At 55.6% G+C, this 18,698-nt stretch overlaps 7 protein-coding genes across 7 annotated transcripts; 4 read left to right on the top strand and 3 right to left on the bottom strand.

Annotated features, from left to right (window-relative positions):
• Nucleotides 1-660: 660 nt before the first annotated feature.
• Nucleotides 661-2,161, bottom strand: G6M90_00g048420 (uncharacterized protein; the record flags this gene model as incomplete). Its single annotated transcript, XM_014689471.2, has 4 exons — nt 661-1,033; nt 1,111-1,559; nt 1,635-1,878; nt 1,962-2,161. The coding sequence occupies 4 exons, from the start codon at nt 2,159-2,161 to the stop codon at nt 661-663; spliced, it is 1,266 nt and encodes a 421-aa protein (XP_014544957.2).
• Nucleotides 2,162-3,336: 1,175 nt separating this feature from the next.
• Nucleotides 3,337-4,779, top strand: pos5 (NADH kinase pos5; the record flags this gene model as incomplete). Its single annotated transcript, XM_014689470.1, has 1 exon — nt 3,337-4,779. The coding sequence occupies one exon, from the start codon at nt 3,337-3,339 to the stop codon at nt 4,777-4,779; it is 1,443 nt and encodes a 480-aa protein (XP_014544956.1).
• A 1,221-nt stretch (nt 4,780-6,000) lies between these two features.
• LYSLP (Lysophospholipase) lies at nt 6,001-8,172 on the top strand (the record flags this gene model as incomplete). The annotated part of the gene is made up of 3 exons (XM_014689469.2): nt 6,001-6,085; nt 6,190-6,750; nt 6,836-8,172. 3 exons carry the CDS (start codon nt 6,001-6,003, stop codon nt 8,170-8,172), a joined length of 1,983 nt encoding a protein of 660 aa, XP_014544955.2.
• Nucleotides 8,173-8,529: 357 nt separating this feature from the next.
• G6M90_00g048390 (uncharacterized protein) lies at nt 8,530-9,674 on the bottom strand (the record flags this gene model as incomplete). Its single annotated transcript, XM_066130441.1, has 2 exons — nt 8,530-9,577; nt 9,634-9,674. The coding sequence occupies 2 exons, from the start codon at nt 9,672-9,674 to the stop codon at nt 8,530-8,532; spliced, it is 1,089 nt and encodes a 362-aa protein (XP_065986159.1).
• A 1,247-nt stretch (nt 9,675-10,921) lies between these two features.
• Nucleotides 10,922-11,818, top strand: G6M90_00g048380 (uncharacterized protein; the record flags this gene model as incomplete). Its single annotated transcript, XM_014689467.2, has 2 exons — nt 10,922-11,625; nt 11,716-11,818. 2 exons carry the CDS (start codon nt 10,922-10,924, stop codon nt 11,816-11,818), a joined length of 807 nt encoding a protein of 268 aa, XP_014544953.2.
• Nucleotides 11,819-13,886: 2,068 nt separating this feature from the next.
• Nucleotides 13,887-14,523, top strand: G6M90_00g048370 (uncharacterized protein; the record flags this gene model as incomplete). The annotated part of the gene is made up of 2 exons (XM_014689466.1): nt 13,887-14,112; nt 14,189-14,523. The coding sequence occupies 2 exons, from the start codon at nt 13,887-13,889 to the stop codon at nt 14,521-14,523; spliced, it is 561 nt and encodes a 186-aa protein (XP_014544952.1).
• Nucleotides 14,524-17,408: 2,885 nt separating this feature from the next.
• Nucleotides 17,409-18,491, bottom strand: G6M90_00g048360 (uncharacterized protein; the record flags this gene model as incomplete). The annotated part of the gene is made up of 2 exons (XM_014689465.1): nt 17,409-17,482; nt 17,549-18,491. 2 exons carry the CDS (start codon nt 18,489-18,491, stop codon nt 17,409-17,411), a joined length of 1,017 nt encoding a protein of 338 aa, XP_014544951.1.
• Between the last annotated feature and the right edge of the window lie 207 nt (nt 18,492-18,698).

The following is an 18,698-nucleotide window of genomic DNA, read 5'->3' as shown; positions in this document are numbered from 1 at the left end:
AGCCTACCAGCACCACCGGACGTGCTTGCGCATCGGGATATGGCTCTTCTCACGCCCCGTTTGCTCTGATGATGGACTCTTGAACCGATGAGAATTCCGTAACTAGGTTTGCCCGCGGAGAAGGATGGACCCGACCTGCGTAGGAGAGACGGCGTCATTACCGGCGATTGGGTTAAGGAGTAGTTGACTAACAGAGAGCGTCTTATCGAGGGACTTCATAGCTGCAAAGACGAGCGAGATCTTCTGTCGTAGGTCTCTCAAGACAGTGAGGTTAGATTTTCGAGTCTGTTAAGATTTCCGTTCGAGCTGCCTGATAGAGGGCAGAAACCACTGCCAACTCGGCACATTGCAGAAGCCTCCGAATATGCACAATCTTGCATTCATCTTCATGACATGCAATCGCTGAGTCTATTCATAAACGCCATTCAACTCCTAAATAGAGAGTCCGCACAATTTCAGCCATCTCGCTCCACGCTCCAAAAGTGTCACAGTGTCTTGACCTGCGTCCATCCTCGCCCATAAAACCGACTCCTGACTCTGAAAACGTATACAAAATTAGAGAAGCCCAGCCTCCACGTCGCCTTATACCTGTCCACAGCTATGCAAGTGTCCCAAATGGTTTACTCATGAATGCCTCTCCGCACTCCCATCTCACAGCCATCATACCATTGTGCCCACTTTGGCTGCGATTGTTGACAGAAACTTCCGCACGTTGTGCCACAGCAACCCAGCGGTTCCCATAACGGTGAATACTTGCAAGATTTCCCACGGGTGTCTAGTTCTGACTTCAGTCTCAACATACTCGGTCTTGCCTCCGGTCAAGGCTGGGAAACGGCCCTTTTTGAGATACTCCTCCATTAACGCATCCTTCTTATACCATTGGTCCCGAAGCCAGATGTCAAATTCCTTCTGGTCGTTGAGGGGGATGTCAGCAAGCCGAAATCGCCGCCAGTACAGATTTACCGACTTGGGGGGGCGGCCCTGAAAGTATGTGCTTGCCAACCCAAAGATTTCTTCTCCGTATTTACCTCGACTGTTGAGTGTGAGTGTCGTCAGCAATTGTATCGTCTTGTCTCGTTGTTCCTAGGGACGGCAGTGACCCAAACTTACGGTATTCCTTCATAGGCCACAGTACAGTCGTATACATAATCCACTGTATCCTTCAGCTCATTCAGACAGAAGAATATGCCTGTGCTTCGGGGCAACATGACATGATCGGGATCCTTGAGACCATTCTTTTCTGCCCACTGAGAAGACTTTTTCCGGCCATTTCTGGACAGATTAGTGCCTTCCGGGAACAGAAGAAGCCACATGGGGTCAAAATAAGCCCTGCCCGATGGGTCAATCTTCTTCTGCTTGAGTTTGTTCAATCGATAAGCTAGCCTGGGTTGATCCGTAGCCATCTTTCTCGACATGTAGATGAAACCGTAAAACATCATGCCAGTTCCTATGAATGGTATGTACTTTAGAGATTCTTTGAGAATGATGTAGATGTGCCCATGCATTCCTGGCCGATTTGCATAACCAACCCACCACAAGTACAGCCAATCTGTGTAAATCTGCGCGGCGACTGGCGTTAGCTCCTGTCTGGCGGCGATCTCTCCTGGTGATACCATCACCACATGTCAACTTACTTGGTGGTTTGCAATCATAACCATGCGTTCCGGAAATTTGAACTCGACGCCGCCACCAGGAGTGGCCAAAATTTGTCCAGCTACAGACTCATCACCGCTAATACGAACGAGAGCAGGGCCCCAAATATGAGTCATGACAGTAATCGTGAGTGCAAAGGACTGCTTTGTCATGGCCATGTATGCGTAAAACCACTCGCGGTTGATAAAGTACAATGGGGCACCGATAGTTTGAGTGACGACGATTCTATGAAGCCAAAGGTTTCGTTAGACGACCATGGTCAATCCGTTGAGCCCCGGCAGCACGGCGGATGAGACAAGGATACTCACGCAAAGCAGCAAAATGTAAAGTAAACGGTGAATGCAATGCCCCGTAGTATTTGCATACCAAGCCCATGACCGCTCTTGCCCGAAGGGTGGACAAACCGTGATGAGTTGGCTGGCTGTTTCTCGTCATTCTTGAACCCTGCAGCAATCTCTGGGGTCGGGGCATTGCTCTCCGGGCTGTCATTCTCCGCGAACTCAGGCATGACGACCTGTTGAAAATGATTGATACTGCACCAATGCGGTGAAGCGAATTTCAGATGCAAAAGTGTGGGCGCAACAGCGGTCTGAGCGGAAAGGCCGGATAAGCACGGAGTAAGTAGGCAAGGACATGGAACTCTGTGGCGAGAGACAGTTAGCAGCAATGCACAGGAAGCTCATGCAGACGACGGATAAAATTGAGTTGCATTCAAGTGAAGGAATCTGCTAGCTCTATATGCAAATGCTTCGCTCAATCGCGTACCTTGCAGGGTGCCCAAGTTGTCGGGCGGGTGGCGGGATCGACCCAGCGTTACTCTATGCCGGTCGACTGGTGTTGTGAATATGCTGTTAGGAATACTGCCTGGAAGCTTCTCTAAATCGCGTGGCAAGAGTCAGGTGTACTGACCAGTACACTCCTGACCTGGCCTGCCACGTCCCGAAAGAGCCTGGGCGGAGCAAAGAAATTGTGCTGGTGACGTGAAGATAGAAAGAGATTGATGTTGGGAGTCGTTCAATGTTAGGCGGCGGCACATGTGACGCGATGACGATCCATGTCAGCCTCTAGCCCGAGTCCCAACGCTCCTTAGGCCATGAGCTGCCTGAAAATTGCATGTGGCGGCCGTGTGTCCTGAAGAGCTTCAGCTGACCTGGCAGGCGGCCAATCAGAGGTTGTCATTTAGAGAGCTTCCATCGCCGAGTTCCGTCAGCCAACCACGCAAGCAGTCTGGTCAATCTGCCAGCGGGGTACTCCGTATGCCAACAGAATCTTGGCTACCTTTCAGCTGAAAGCAGGCTGGGTACGCACGGATTCAAGTGATGTGCATTCGAACTCAAGAGGTGCAAATGAGTCGTGTTATATTCTCTCTCGTGTCCCGAAGTGTCACTATGTTGGCTGTTGGTTTAAATTCAATGGCGCCTCCTCGATGCTAGCTTTCTTGCCGTTGCCTGACAAGATTAGGCAAGCGGTCAGTCCCCGCAGTTAACCACCCAGCTGCAAATGTCCACTGGTAAACCACCAGCTTGCCTAACTGGCTGCCTTCCAAGGCTAAATCCTAGCACTGCAATCCCGCCACCGCGAGGCGCACCATTGTTTGCATGTTCAAACTAGGAGTTGACTGCGGCTAGTTCCAGATCCTGCCTTTGCTTTGTCTCTTGAAAAGGGAGACAATGGTAGGCGAATATGTCCAGGCGTCAGCTGCTGCAGGAGCTTCTCGCCTCCACACGCCAGTCCGGTCTCGGTGGACAACCCAGAGCTCCAGCATCACTGCCACGAAGGCGAACAACGTCAGAAACACCAACATGCAGCTCACGCCACAACTTCTCGACGAGCCTCCCCCTACGCAGCGCACAAGTCCATAGCGTTAATGAGCTTCCCGACCGCACCTTCCCACGCTACCTTCAGAGCACGAAACCCGGCTCGTCGCTGTTGTCGCTCCATTGGCCGCGGCCACCTCGGAATCTACTCCTTGTGCAAAAGCTCTACGCGCCTGATGTGACCGAGTCTGTCATCAAGTTTGCCAAACACATTCGCACAGACTACCCAGACGTCAATCTCGTCGTGGAGCCGCGTATTGCGGCCGTTATTCGCAACCACCTCCCGTTCCCCATCTACGTATCCGATAGCCGGTCCAACACTGCGGGCAAAATCGATGTCATCGCCACCTTTGGTGGGGACGGAACGGTCCTTCGAGCTGCGAGCTTGTTCAAACTGCATGGCTCCGTGCCTCCAATCTTGTCCTTTAGCATGGGCACGCTGGGCTTTCTGGGGGAATGGAATTTCAGCGAGTATAGGAAGGCATGGAGGGAAATGTACATGAGTGGGAGTGATGTGGCTTCAGTGCAGGATGCTGCTGTGCCCATAGACAACGGGAGGGATGAGCGTATGGCGGCCAACACCCCGGCTGATGTTGCCGGGTGGGAGAGGCTGCGCGGAAAGAGCCTGGGTGTTGGCCGGGCATCCAAGATTTTGCTGCGACACCGACTCAAAGCCGACATTTTTGATCGCTCGGGGGATAACATTAACCACCAGGTGTCTGATACGCTGGCCCACCAGCACAAATCCAGCATCGCCGGGACCCAGGAGCCGTCACCCTCTCTCCGTGCCATCAACGAGATATCCGTCCACAGAGGATCTCACCCGCACTTGGCCATTGTCGATATATACCAAAACGGCCACTTTTTGACAGAGACCATTGCAGACGGCATCCTCATCAGCACGCCGACTGGCTCAACAGCATACAGCCTCAGCGCCGGCGGGCCTATAGTTCACCCACTTGTCAAGTCACTCCTCATCACGCCTATATCCCCGTGTAGTCTGAGCTTCAGATCGCTTGTGCTGCCCCTCGATACCAAAGTCACGCTACGAATGAGCCCAAAAAATAGAGGTCGAGAGCTAGATCTTAACATTGATGGGAAACGATGCGCCGGTGTCTTGCCGGGTTCAGAGATTCGCGTCGAGGGCGAATTTGTTGGTAGAGCCGGGCCGGGAGAGGAGTGGCATGGCGGTGTGCCATGTATAATCCGTACAGAGGATGATGATCCGTGGGTAGGCGGACTGAATGGGTTGTTGAAATTCAACCACCCGTTTGGGAGGGAGCCGCCAAGCGATGAGTTTTCTGACTAGGGGATCAGAGGATGCGTGAAGCGGCGACGCCAGGGGTTATATACGGCACGGTGGTTCATATTGAGTAGTGACGCTTGGGTACGTTTGGAGTCTGGCATAGCGAGTTGACTTTGTTCACAGCGCAAATTGATACCCCATTCGACGTCGGTGCAATTGGTTTGGCTGGGCAAAGGGCTGACGGCAGGGATGGGAAGGGTAATGCAGCAAATGGCACTGGCCAACCTAATAACTACTCTGTACTCAGTCGAAGTGTCTGGTCAAGTGTTTTTGGCGTGGTGCGCAATGGGCATTTCCTACGCCAGCTCTCGCTGCCATGGCAGTACGAACAAGGGATTCGTCCTGATGGATACGTGTGTGCTGTAGACTTGCAGCTGCTGTACACATGTTTCGTGACAGTTGCCCTCAGCATGTCAGCTACTTGGGCACAGGGAATCCGGTGCCAAGTCTGGTTGCACCGTATCAGCCAGTGTTTTGAAACCAGCGCATCGTACGTCATGGGCTGAGACAGAAGCGTTGGCTGGTACGTGCCAAGTGCAACAGACGTTACGAGTCTTTTGTCCGTGTGTTGCGTCGCCAAGACAATGTGCATAGCCTCCTCCGCTGGACCAAGTGGTTGTGTAGTAATCGGCAACAATGGTTTGTTGGTTGTGTTTATGCATTCGATAACCTATCCTTGACTAGCGGAGCATTTCATGTTCCTTTTTTTGGCATCAATCTTACAACAGCCCCTGGTCCAGCCAGCCAGCCAGCCATGTCCGGAGGCCGAGCCTGGCCTCGCTCTCTCTCTCTCTCAGTCTCCGCCACGCAAGGAGACTGCATCGAGGTGTCATTTTTTTTTTTGATTGAGCTCTTGTTTGACTGAACTAACCGACTGGCCAACTGGGGCCGACTCATCCGTCCGTCAACGACCAGGCGGGGATGGTGCAGAGAAGTGAGTCCGATTCCATCGAGGTAGCGGCGCCAAGACCAAACGGCCAAGACACTAGAGCTTGTCCGCTTGGCTACGCATGAGTACGGAGCACCAGACTACTAGTATTTGTATCAAGCCGAGTCGTATTAATTCCTCAGGTTGCTCGCGCTGCCACTGGCTGTGCCTGTCCGCTCCCCCTTCCCCGTCACAGTCTTTTTCATTTCTCATTGACGTCTTCTTTTTCCCTCGTCGCCTCTCGGGCTGTCTGTCTGTTCAATTGACTTTTGCGGCGCAGCACCGGCGGGGGACAAATGGCCATTGGAAGTCAACTGTCGCTCCTGCTGGCCGCGGCGACGGCGCTGGCTCCCGCCCAAGTAGCCGCGGCCGTTGTCCAAGGTAGGTTCAATGTGTTTTCTCGATGCCCCGACGCGCAGCCACCGCACAACCGCTGGCCCGAGATGCGTCACATGTTGCTGACGCCGTTGCCCTCCTTGCACCAGATCTCCCGCGCCAGCACGATGCCTCGGGTTCTGCCGACGTCGTCGTCCGCCAAACGTCCCTCATCCAACGCGCCACCGATCAGTCGCCCAAGGGCTATGCGCCGTCGCCCGTCGACTGTCCCACGAGCCGCCCGAAAGTGCGAGACGGCGGCGGCTTGTCGTCCCAGGAGAGGGAATGGCTCCCCAAGCGCCGAAACGAAACCGTCGCCCCCATCCGCGAGCTCCTGAAGCGCATTGCCATCCCCGACTTCGACAGCGATGCCTACCTCAAGAATGCCGCCAGCGACCCGACCGCGCTGCCAAACATTGGGCTGGCCGTCTCCGGAGGCGGTTACCGCGCCATGCTGAACGGTGCCGGTGCCGTTGCCGCCTGGGACAGCCGCTCGACTGGCAGTCAGACAAAGGGCAACTTGGGCGGCCTGCTTCAGAGTGCGACGTACATCTCTGGTCTGTCTGGCGGGAGCTGGCTGGTGGGCAGCATGTACACCAACAACTTCACTTCGGTCCAGGACGCCGTCAACGCGCCGCAAATCTGGCAGTTTGACGATTCCATCCTCAAAGGTAAGGGGGGAGGGCGGACAAGACGACATTCAGACCCCGTCATTCCATGTGTCAAAGTCACATGCTGATCTTGCTGAACCCGCAGGTCCCGAGCAATACAGCCTGCTACAGTATTACAGCGAGATCCTGGACGATGTGGATGCCAAGGACAAGGCAGGTTTCGATCGGTCCATTACTGATTACTGGGGTCGCATGCTTGCATATCAGCTCATCAATGCCACCAACGGCGGTCCGGGGTTTACCTACTCTTCCATCGCAAACGACCCGGACTTCTCATCCGGCAAGAACCCGCTTCCCTTGATTGTTGCCGACGGTCGCGCCCCCGGCCAAAAGATTATCGCGTCAAACTCAACCATCTACGAGTTCACCCCCTGGGAGTTTGGTTCCTTTGACCCCTCGCTCCAGGGATTCGTGCCTCTTCAGTATGTCGGCTCCAACTTCACCAATGGCTCGATTCCCGGCAACCAAAAGTGTATTGTTGGCTTCGATAATGCCGGGTTCATCATGGGCACCTCGAGCAGTTTATTCAACCAGATTATCATGTATATCAAGGACGGAAACAGCAGATACGTCCCCGAAGACATTCCCAAGTTCGTCGTTGACGCTCTAACAACCTTCCTGAATGCCCTGGGCGACGAGAGCAATGACATTGCAGACTGGACCCCCAACCCTTTCAAGGGCTGGAACACGGCCAAGAATCCCAGCGCCAACGAGACCCGTCTCACCCTCGTCGACGGCGGGGAGGATCTGCAAAACGTCCCCTACCACCCGCACCTGTTCCGCGAGAGACGCGTCGACGTGGTGTTTTCAATCGATTCCTCCGCCGACACGGACAGCAGCTGGCCGGACGGAGCGTCCGCCATCGCCACCTACGAGCGCTCTCTGCAACCCTCCGTTGCCAACGGGACAGGGTTCCCCGCCGTCCCGGGCAAGGACACCTTTGTCAACCTGGGCCTCAACTCGAGGCCCGCCTTCTTCGGCTGCGACTCGTCCAACCTCACCGCGCCGTCGCCGCTCATCGTCTACATCCCCAACTACCCGTACATCTACGAGTCCAACATATCCACCTTTCAAATGGCCATCAAGTCGGACGAGCGCGACGCCATTGTGCAAAACGGCTGGGCGGTAGCCACGCAGCTCAACAGCACGCGCGACCCCGACTGGGCCGTGTGCGTCGGCTGCGCTATGCTCGCCCGCAGCTTCGAGCGCACCAGGACGGCTGTGCCTGACAAGTGTAGGCAGTGCTTTGCCAACTACTGCTGGAATGGGACGCTCAACGAGACGAAGCCCGCGCCGTATGTGCCGAGTCTCTATGGCAAGCCCATCCTCTCCAAGAACTCGGGTGCTGCTGGTCAGGAGCTGAGCGCGATGATGACAACCGTGGGGCTGGTGGTTATGGCTGTTACGGCGTTTAATTTGTAGAATCTTGAGGAATTTCATTTTTATAAAAGATATTGTTGGAATAGGATTGGAGTTTTTACTTTTTTTTTGGGTCTAGAATTGAAGCAAGAGGTCAGGGTCTTGGCTAAACGGCTGCATCAAAATACCAGCATACACGCATGTACTGTACGGTTGGACGGGATGCTATAATAAGAGGTACCAGGCGGCAGTCTGATTCGTGCACATTGACCTTTTTTTTTTTTTAGTGTGACTGCATGACGGCCAGCACACGATGTACAGAGAAGAGCCCGGACGTGGAGTAGGGTCGATGAGCAGTATTATTGCGTTTCCCCCTCGCGTATCAGCCCCCTGAAAGTCGCGCAGTGTTCGTCCGCGTCTTCAAGCAAATACCACGTCCCTGCCAGTCTTTGCGCTCTCCACCACGGCCTCGAGGATGCGCAGCACGTCCCGCGCCTCGGAAGGCTTGACGGGGAGGTCCTCGTCGCGGCCGGTCTCGAGGGCCCTCCCAAAGGCGGCATAGAAGGCGGCGTAGGTCTCGGGCTCGAGGTCGGGCACCTTGGCCTCGCGGGGGGCGCCGTCTTCGCCGACGAGGACGAGGCGCATCGAGTCCGGGTCCTCGCGGCCAAAGCCGGGCGCGGAGGGCGCGACGCCGGCCTTGAGGCGGTCCTCCTGGGGGTCGAGGCCGCGCTTGCGGAAGCTGCCCCGGGCGCCGCGCAGCCAGAAGCGCGGCTGGTCGGTCTCGGCGCTGAGGGAGCTGATGCGGACGTGGACCAGCTTGCCGTCCGGGTAGGTCAGCTCGGCGGCGACGGCGTCCGGGTTGAACAGGTCGGCGGCGCCGGAGCGCTGGGCCAGCAGGCGGCCGTGGACGGCGCGCGGCATGCCGAACAGCACGTAGGCCTGGTCGACGAGGTGGGCGCCCAGGTCGAACAGCGCGCTGCCGCCCGAGGGGATGCCCAGCGCGCCCTTCCAGTTGGTCGGCGGCGCGGCGCGGTACCGGTCAAAGTGCGAGTCGAGCTCGACGACGCGCCCGACCACGTCGTGGGCCACGAGGTGCTTGACGACCAGGAAGTCCGTGTCCCACCGCCGGTTCTGGTACACGCACACGAGGCGCCCGCGCTGCCGGGCCAGGGCCATGAGCTGCTCGGCCTCGGCAGCTGTGGGCACAAACGGCTTCTCGGTGAGGACGTGCTTGCCCGCCTCGAGCGCCGCCTTGGTGAGCGCAAAGTGCGTGTCGGGCGGCGTCGTCACCACCACCACGTCCACCTCGCCGTCTGCGAGCAGCTGCTTGGCGTCGGTGTAGTGCCTGGCCGACGGGTGGTCCTGCGGCGCCGAGTTGCCGTCTCGCGGGGTTCGCTGCACGATGCTGTGAAGCTTGAGCTGCGGCGTCGTCGCGATGAAGGGGATGTGGAAGATCTTGGCCGACATGCTTCGTTGCCCCTCGCTGTCAGCTCTGGCGCTTCAGGCGCTGAGTTGGGAACTCACCCGTAGCCGATGACGCCGACGTTGAACGACTTGCTCGCCATTGTGTCCTTGTTCCTGGGCCTTTTTTTTCCCACTCAGCTGATGATGGTTGCGGGTTCAATCGAAGACGAGGGGGAGCGTAAAAGGTCAACTGGTGAGTAGCGTAGATGATAATGTGTCTGGTTGAAGCTACCACGTTCAGGGCTCTGGACACTACTTATATATACAAGTTTGATGTGTTAAAATTAAAATTTGCATTAATAATAGCCACTGGCATCTCATCCCAGATGAGGCACTGCTGTTCCCGCAGAATATTCCCACCGAGCTCGTATCTTGGCCTCGTCGTCCCCGCTCTCTGCTGCCCCACCCAGGAAAAGCATAAACCGCACACTTGGGGCCTTGGCAGCCATGTTGTTTCTTTCAAGACAAACTCGGGCTCAGCCTTTCCATCTTTCTTCATGTTTCCTGCTCTCCAAAGTATCAATAAAACGATCAATTCGGCCATCTTTTTTTAAGAAAAAACATATGAATTTACTCATTTATTTCATGTTTGAAAGGGACACAATCCCCTGCCCAGTCAAGCAAGATCAACGGCTGCCCCGGCGGAGCGACGGCAAATGTGGGGTTTTTTCACATCGGCAACATGCAGTTGGTGCAGCTGTCTGCGTCAGAAACGGTATTTGACGCCGGCTATTGCCCCACCAGATTGTGAAATGCCATAGCCGACAGGTTGACTGTCACCGAATTTGAGCGCATAAGTCCTCGGTATGACTCAATGCAGATATTTTGGTTTCCTCGAGAGTCTTTTTCTGACAAGTCAATTTTAGGAATTGCATTGTTCCATCAACCGGGCGATCCGCCCGACAGGGTCCAGGGCGTGGCGGCCCTTTACCCTCGTCCAGTCCCTGCTTTCCCTGCATGCGGTCGACCGGTGGTTTTTGCCAGGAATTCGTCACCGAACAGATGGTCAACGTGTGATGAAGACGTGTTATGAAGACGTGTGATGAAGAGTAATTTTATACGTGGGAAAACGGCGTTTTTTATCGTAATCCGTCAACCAGCTATGTTGAGGCTGCAGATTAACTGACTACTATTTCTGTTTCACGCATGTGTCAAAGCATCGCTGCGGCTGACACCTGACAGCCGCGCGCACCTGTGACGTCAACTGGTCAACTGGCAGCTCCCCGCGCAAACGGCCCAAGTCAACCACCCACGACAACCTCACGATCACCAAGCCAACAGACACACGCTCACACCCAGAGCAACGCGCCACGGCCCTCACCACCATTGCGCCCCGACTACGAGAAACATGCCCTCCCCCGACAGCGCCCACCAGCTCACCGTGTTCCGCGGCTCGCCGCCCACCAACGCCTACGTCTGGTCCCCGTTCGTCACAAAGCTCGAAGCCAGGCTGCGCTTCGGCCGCGTCCCGTACCACCTGGGCGGGGGCTCTCCCCGGTCCGGGCCCAAAGGAAAAATACCCTACGTCGAGGTCGCCGCCCCCGACTCCGGCGCGCCAGTCGCAACGGGCGACTCGACGCTCATCATACGCAGCCTCGTCGCGGCCGGCGCGCTGCCCGACCTCAACGCCGGGCTGCCGCCCGCCCAGCGCGCCCACGACCTCGCCATCCGCGCCCTGCTCGAGGACAAGGTCTACTTCTACGGGGCGCGCGAGAAGTGGCGCGACAACTACGCCGAGATGCGCGACCACGTCCTCGCGCATGTGCCGTGGCCGCTGCACCTCGTCGCCGGCTGGCTGGCGCGCCGCGCCGTCCTCGGCGGCCTGTACCAGCAGGGCACGGGGCGCCTGGCGGACGACGAGGTGCGCCTGCTCGCGGAGGAGGCCTGGGACGGCGTCAACGCCCTGCTGACGGAGTCGGTCAAGACGGCGAGTCGCCGGCGGACAAGGACAAACGACGACGACGCGCCGTTTTGGGTGCTGGGCGGTGATGAGCCCACCGAGGCTGATGCGACTCTTTACGGCTTCATTGCTGGCGCTCTGGTCTGCACCGCGTGAGTGGATTTTTTTTTTTTTTTAAATTGTCCTGGTGCCTGGAGCATTTCTTCCTCTGGGACGTTTTGCTAAACCGCTTTTTTTTATAGTGCCCCTGCCACGGCCAAGATTGTGCAAAGCTACCCTACGATAATTGACTATGCGGAAAGGATTCACAGCTGTTACTTTCCCGACTACGAAAGATGGGCGTGAGGAGATCTTCCGGACAAGCTGGGTATATCCGTACAAGCAAGGGGTCGTCCATCAGTCATTGAAGGCGTGGGCGTTCGGGGGGATAGTTTAAACAAGTGACGCTGGGGGTCTGGGAATCCTTTTTTTTTTTCATTTTAGCAGGCAAAACGGAGAGCACGTTTATATTTTCTTGGCCGACGTTTGGATTGACCATTTGTCTTTTTTTTTTTTCGAGAGGAGTTGGCGGGCTCGGCCGGGCATCGGTTCTGCAGTTTTGCACATGGAGGGCAATGCAAGGGTGAAAAAGGGAGACTCTAGACTATACTCTTGTCTTGCAAGTATCGCACGCCGGAGCAGGTCTCGTGATATTCGTGTTTCCTGGACGACTTGCCTGTAGCGCCGCGCCTCAACTGATGTTTTGGGGATGTTTGCAGAGATGCGCGAATTCCAAGAGACCCTTTAACTTCAGCTAGCAATGGTCCATGTGGGCTCGCATGTCGTGGAATGCCATGGATCGTAGTATTGCGTGGGCCATGTCTAGCTAGCAATGTGGACAAGATGTTCTACACTTTGACTTGGAGCGAGCTGGGGACGCCTTGTAGCATCATTTCTGAAAGGCCAGCATGGCATGCTACTTTTTTGCCGTCTGGCAGCACCGCTTATGTGATGGCCAGGGCGTGACATGCGGAAGCCGAGTTCCATGGACCTGACCAGAAGATGCAGGCATGTCTCGGCCAAGCCGCGCATAGATTGTGGCAATGGCTGTACTGGGCATGTCAACTAGTGCAAGAGGTGAAGTTGTATCGACTAGACGCCATCCGGGCTGGCTGGCCACTGCAAAAGGCACCGATTGGCATGATACTGGATTGGGAGCAAGTACGGTTCAAAATCGACTTCAACAGCACTTGCGCCAGGGGGCGTGTGCAGCAAGCGGATAGTTGCATTGCATTTGATCCATTCATGTACAGGTCATCTTCCAGTAGATACAACTGCATCCAGCGACCGCATCTGGCTACTCTCGACCGTCATTGCCGACTGTAACGGTTCATAGGCATCATTCGATGGCTTCTTGGAAAGCTTGTTCCTCGAAACCTCTCCGTGGCCTCGAACCCCTCCCGGCTTCGTGCCGCTGCTGTGCCTGGGCTCCCGAGCCGTGTGGCATTGCAGAAAAGCTATGGGCAACGACAATAAATCGCATTCTTGATGAGCAAAGCAAGTTTCGTGAGTTCGGTAGCCTGTCCGCCCTCTATCCAGTGCGGCGCGCTGTAACCCTCTTCACTCAACGAACCTCAACCGTCAAACCCTGCCAATGTCGCGACGACAACAGAAGCGTATCGCTTTCCGCAAGTGCCAGTTTTGCCCGAGCTCCGTTTCCAGCATGAATGTATGTTTCTGCGCCACGCCAAAGCCGGGTCTGTCTTGTTCGCCGGTGTTCGTCTCGCCGGATCGTCGGCCTCTCTCGGTCACGCTGCGCCAATATTAGATGTAGTTAGCATCACCTCCACCAAGTCCAGCACCCGGCAAGAAGCCAACATGGCCGGGCATCATCATGTCACTCCCTCACTGCTTTGCTTTGCGTTTCCACACCGACCTCAATGGCTTCTCCACTACCTGCATACACCCCCTTCTTCCTTCTTCCCCCAAACCCGGGGCCAGCGGCCGATCAACCGTAGTTGGAGCCATGATCCATCTCGCCTTTACCCCGGAGCGGAAACAAAGATTTCATGCGCATCATAGTAACTTACATAGTTACAGAGGGAGGGGTGTGGAGGACGCCCCCAGCCCGCTCGTACAATACGGGCTGGCTGGAGAGATATTGGTGGAGAGCCAGCCCCTTTGATGCAAGTGCCATTGAAGCCGATGGAAAGCTTCTAGTATTCTGCCGTATCCTCTCCCTCCCCCAGTTGTCAAGTGAAAGAGACCTTGGCTGCGTCCTTCATCTACTTAAAGCAGACGATCCCGTCCCCGGTTTCCCATCTGTTCCCTCCCCTCTGCCTCTCCTCCATCCATCCATTCGCTTAGTATCCTCGATTCACTCGTTGTTTTCGTACACCACCAACCTCAAAAAAACCCTCTCAATACCTTCAAAATGAAGTTCACTGCTGTCGCTGCTATCTCCATGGCCGCCCTGGTCTCGGCTCAGAGCATCAGTGATATTCCCTCTTGCGCCTTGTCCTGCATTCAGAGAGCTGTTTTGTCCACCCACTGCGAAGGGACCGACTTGAAGTGCATCTGCAAGAAGGAAAACTTCTCCACGATCCAGGGTGCTGCTACCCCTTGCGTTATTGAACAATGTGGCACCGAAACGGCCGTCAGTAAGTTTGATGTCTTCGTCCTACCTACTGAAGCTTGACATGGAAAACCACCATGACTAACAGGACCGACTCGTAGACAAGGTTCTTCCGGCTACCACGAACCTCTGCGCTGGAAATGCCGACGGTGGAAGCTCCGAGGCTGCTTCCTCTGCTGCTGACCCTACCGAGATGGCCACCCAGATGACTGAGGCTCATCCTACCGAGATGGCCGAGCCTTCTGAGTCCGAGGCCGCTGGTGATACCGAGTGCCATGCCACCATGGCCAGCCAGCCCTGCCCTGCCACCCCTTCCAGCCCTGCCTCCAACGGCACCGCTCCTCCCGCCCCGTCTACTCCCGTCACCGCTGGTGCCGCTGGCCTCGCCCCCATTGGCGGCCTTGCCATGCTCGCCATCGGTGCCCTGGCTCTCTAAGAAGCTTCATCCGCGGGGATCTGGGTGACACGATCAAAGGTGGACCTTGAAGTATCACGGGATCAAGCTAATGGGAGATGTGTATACATCCTGGGGACCGCTGTCAAGGATGAAGCATATTGCAAAATACTGTGGATGGGTCTTTAAAAATCCCCTTTTACTGAGGGGTCGTGTACTCGCTCGAAATAAAACAACCAGTTATCTGGGTAATGCTAATGAGCCTCTGTGCTTCGACTTGATATTCATCATCTTGGCCCCATGTGACTTGAAAGTGCCCGGAATTGAGTGACGAGGGACCGCATCATTGTATTGCAAACCATTTCTGCATTCCACGCATTGGACGGAGATGTTGTTGTCCATGATGACCCAGACGACTAACTGCCCCCTGGAAGCAGTTGAGCCCGGCAATCTGATCTGACAGCGCCAAGACGGGCCAACCACCACCCATGGCCAGATTCGCCGGGGGTGCATCGTTCACGCCTTCGAACTGCAATGCTTGCCTAGACGCCGACGCCAGCGGGTTGATTAAACTTTTTTCGCCCCTTGGCGCTGCCATCAGTGCCAACTCTAATACGATACAGGGCCTATCATCGTACATGCATCTATATTGACACCGCGACAGATGTGGGGGGTTAACTGGAACTCATGATGTGCCGAAACGACCAGACACAATATACGTTCTGGTCACTGGAGCTCCCAAGCACAACGATGAATCATGAATGAGAGCCCGCGTCTCAATTCATGACCCCCCGAAGGAAAGCTTGGGCATTCGATCGATTCCGCCGCCGATGAAGGGCATGGTTTAGAACAGGGGATTAACGCATCAGGATAGGCGCTCGCGTGAACTGCCGTTCCTTGTTTAATCCACGCCCTTGGACGGTTTCTGTCGTGCAAGCTCCCAACTGGAGGTTAGTTTCGGCATTGATACTAGTAGTAGTGCATAGTAGAGAACGTACGGTTTCCATGGAAAGTGCTGTAGAAGAAAGCATCCATGTCTGTTTTTTTGAAGCCCACACTTTTTTGACGTGGGGAAGCAGGGGAAGAATAAAGGGTGGCTTCGGGACCCCGAAAGGACTAGACCAATTGACGACTCTGGGCTAGTTGCGCGCTGGAATCGGCGGAAATGGTCAGAGCCTTTTTAGCTCAACTCCGTCATGACTACGGAGTACGGAGCAGGTGTCTCGAGCTATCGTCGAGTTGTCCTTTTCGTTTTGGCATGGTTTTGCCACCACGTTCGTGGGGGTGGATAATCTGAAGCAGGAGAGAAAGAAATGGTCCATGATAGTTTCTGCTAGCGTGACGTGCAGACGCTTTGTGCGCAGAGTGGACAGAAACAGTCACTCTGCGTGGGGTTCTACCGCGTCCGTGACGAGTTGCGTGACTGGTTTTGACCTACTACGTATGCCTGCTTCTGTGGCCGTGTTTCCATTACCTCTTGGATTGAGGAGAGTTGGGTAGGCCCTTTGGGATTCTCCAACATAAGCCGTCGATGGTACGTGGAAGCTGAGAGGACCTCGAATCCAGCGCCGCGCCACAGGGTCTGTCGGGTCCCTGCTTCCGTGTGGCGTGCGGCGTGTTAATCTGCCAAAATCTCCTGTCAGGTTGGCGGGTTGGCGGGTTGGCGGGTTGAGATCGACTTGTTCTGCAGACACTTGTTGTGGAGGGGGCGTGGGCGGAACCTTGAACATTGTCGGGCCAGACTAGGCACTAGCGCCGGTAGTCTGGAGCTTGGCCCAGAGCCTCTTGCAATGACAATTGACCTGCACGCACTAAGCGATGAACTGGCAAGACGATGCTACACCACTACGGTAGGGTAGCGCGTTGCTTGAGGGATGGCCTCGCAGCTAGTAGCATTTCGCAGCTTCAGCAGAGTCTTTTTTTCGGCAAACAGTGAGGATGCTTGACTATTTGCGGATTGACCCCTCCCAAAGCCTGCCTGCTTCCCTGATCCGTGGACCGTGACACGCTGATGGACATGGTCGATTGAGTGGTCCATGATGTCTTCCGTATGTATGTCGCTGTCTCCAGGAGCAACCCCGGTTATTCCCAATATCTAAATCCATTTCAGGCTACCGGCCTTGGCTATGATTCTATGAAACTATTCCTAGCACGAAATCGCCCTTTTCAATCTGTGACGGCAGTGAAAAATGGTTACTGCTGGGTGAAAACTTTATCAGCGGCTAATTCTCCAAACTACGCGCGCCTACAATCGTCAACAGACATCAATGATGGAGCGCAGGCGGCTTGTGCCGCATCAAGGCCATTAGCAACCCGTCCCGTGATCTCTTCTTTCCGTCACTCGACTCTTCTCATTCTTTAACTTCTTCTACTCTGTGATATCGTCCGCAAGCCAACTTGATTTTGCACTCGATGAATTCCTATTCCAACACGAGGTGAATGTGAATATACCATTACTGGCCAAGACGCCCCGGATCAAATCAGTGACTTCTCGACGCTTTTCATGCGTCTGTTCTGTAGAATCATGTGTCTATCAGAATCCTGGCTTGGAACTCCTTGGGCGGGATACTCCGTAACACTGCTTTGTTGTTGATCGCGGAGATGATGCGGTGGTTTCTCACCCAATCAAATACACACAGAATAACATTGTAGAGTTTGCTTCCCTGTAATCTATGTCTTTTCCGGACCTCGACATTCCCTGCTTCTACTTTCCATCAAAGTGTTACCTCATTTCACGCAGAATCAAGATAACATGGCCCACGTCGAGGTATGCCTACCGTCCCATCGCTCGCCTCTCTTCGCCAACAACAAGCGATTCTCGTCTAAAGAATATACAGCTGTACAAAAATTCTATCCTCAATAAATGCTTATGATTTTAAAACAGCGCCACACCAAAGAATATAAATACGCGCTCACTCAGGCCAACGCTATTTCACCGCACCAGCTCGATCAATTTCCACCACCCACGCATGCACCTTTCTCGCAATAGTCCAACTGGTATCTGCAAGAAAACATCATTAGCACAACACAACAGACCCTTTACATGAATTTTTAAAAATCCACCTACGCTCCTTGGTGCAAAACGCATGCTGGATATTCCCCTCGTCAACCGTAATGCTCGTCCGGCCACCCTTCTCACCAGCCCGGCGCCTCCGCTCGATAAACTCGTCCCGCACATGGTTCGCAACCCAGTGGTCCTCCCGGCCGTAAAACATGAAGAACCTTGGCGCGGGCAGCTCCGCCGCCGAGGCAGACACCTCCCACAGCTCGTCGTCCCACTTGTCCTCGAAGATGGTGTCGAGCTCCGACTTGCCCATGTGCAGCGCCTGCAGCACGCCGTCCCTGCTCTTGAGCCACTCGGCCGTCACGTCGGCGGCGGGCGGCGAGAAGCCCATGGCGTTTTGGATGATCCAGCGCAGCGTCCCCTGCGGGAAGAGGCCCAGGAGAGCCTTGGCGTAGGTGACAAAGTGCGTCTCCATGGTGGGCAGGCTCCGCATGTAGTTGATGCGCGTGCCGCTCTGCGACAGCGCGAGCGACGCAATGGTGGGGAAGAGGAGGAATCCGTGGCGGAGACGGAGGTGCGGCGCGCGGCCGGGGTCCTGCATGTGTCTGTGGAAGATCTCGACGGCGATGTAGGCGCCGATGGAGTGGCCCATGAGGACGACAAAGTCGTACGGCCTGTCGCTGCCGCTGCCGCTGCCGCTGCCGTCCTCGGTGCTGACGCGGCGCGAGGCGACGTCTTGGTAGATGGCGTCCACCTGGCCGTCGACGTCGAAGGGCGGGTTGTCCGGCGTGAAGGGCTCGTGCTCATGGTCGCAGAAGCCGGCGAGGTTGCGGCCGTAGATGTCGTAGGCCGTGGCGGACTGGGAGGTGTCGAGGAGGTTGCGCAGGGCGTCGAGGAAGTCGACGTAGAAGCCGATGAGGCCGGGGTTGCCGCAGACGAAGTAGATGAGCGCGCGGCTTTCGGCGCCGCGGAGCTGCTCCGAGGGCTTCCATATGGACGACAGCATGGCTGCTGATGCCGCGGTGTGATGGGACGAGGTTTCAAACGGCCAAGGTCGGCCGTCGCTGTGAGATGTCGTTGAGCCTGGAGTTGTGGGGCGAGCCGAGGCGGTTTTGGGGCAACGGTACTCCGTACTCCGTATAATGTCCTCTTATTTTTTGCTTGGAGTTTCGGCCATTTTTACGGCAAAGTCGGATTCCTCCCACGAACCAGT

This window comes from Metarhizium brunneum, chromosome 2 (genome assembly GCF_013426205.1).
Source record: "Metarhizium brunneum chromosome 2, complete sequence".
In the NCBI taxonomy this organism is placed as follows: domain Eukaryota; kingdom Fungi; phylum Ascomycota; class Sordariomycetes; order Hypocreales; family Clavicipitaceae; genus Metarhizium; species Metarhizium brunneum.
The sequence above is the reverse complement of the archived record's forward strand: the minus strand, read 5'-3'. Positions and strand labels throughout refer to the sequence as shown.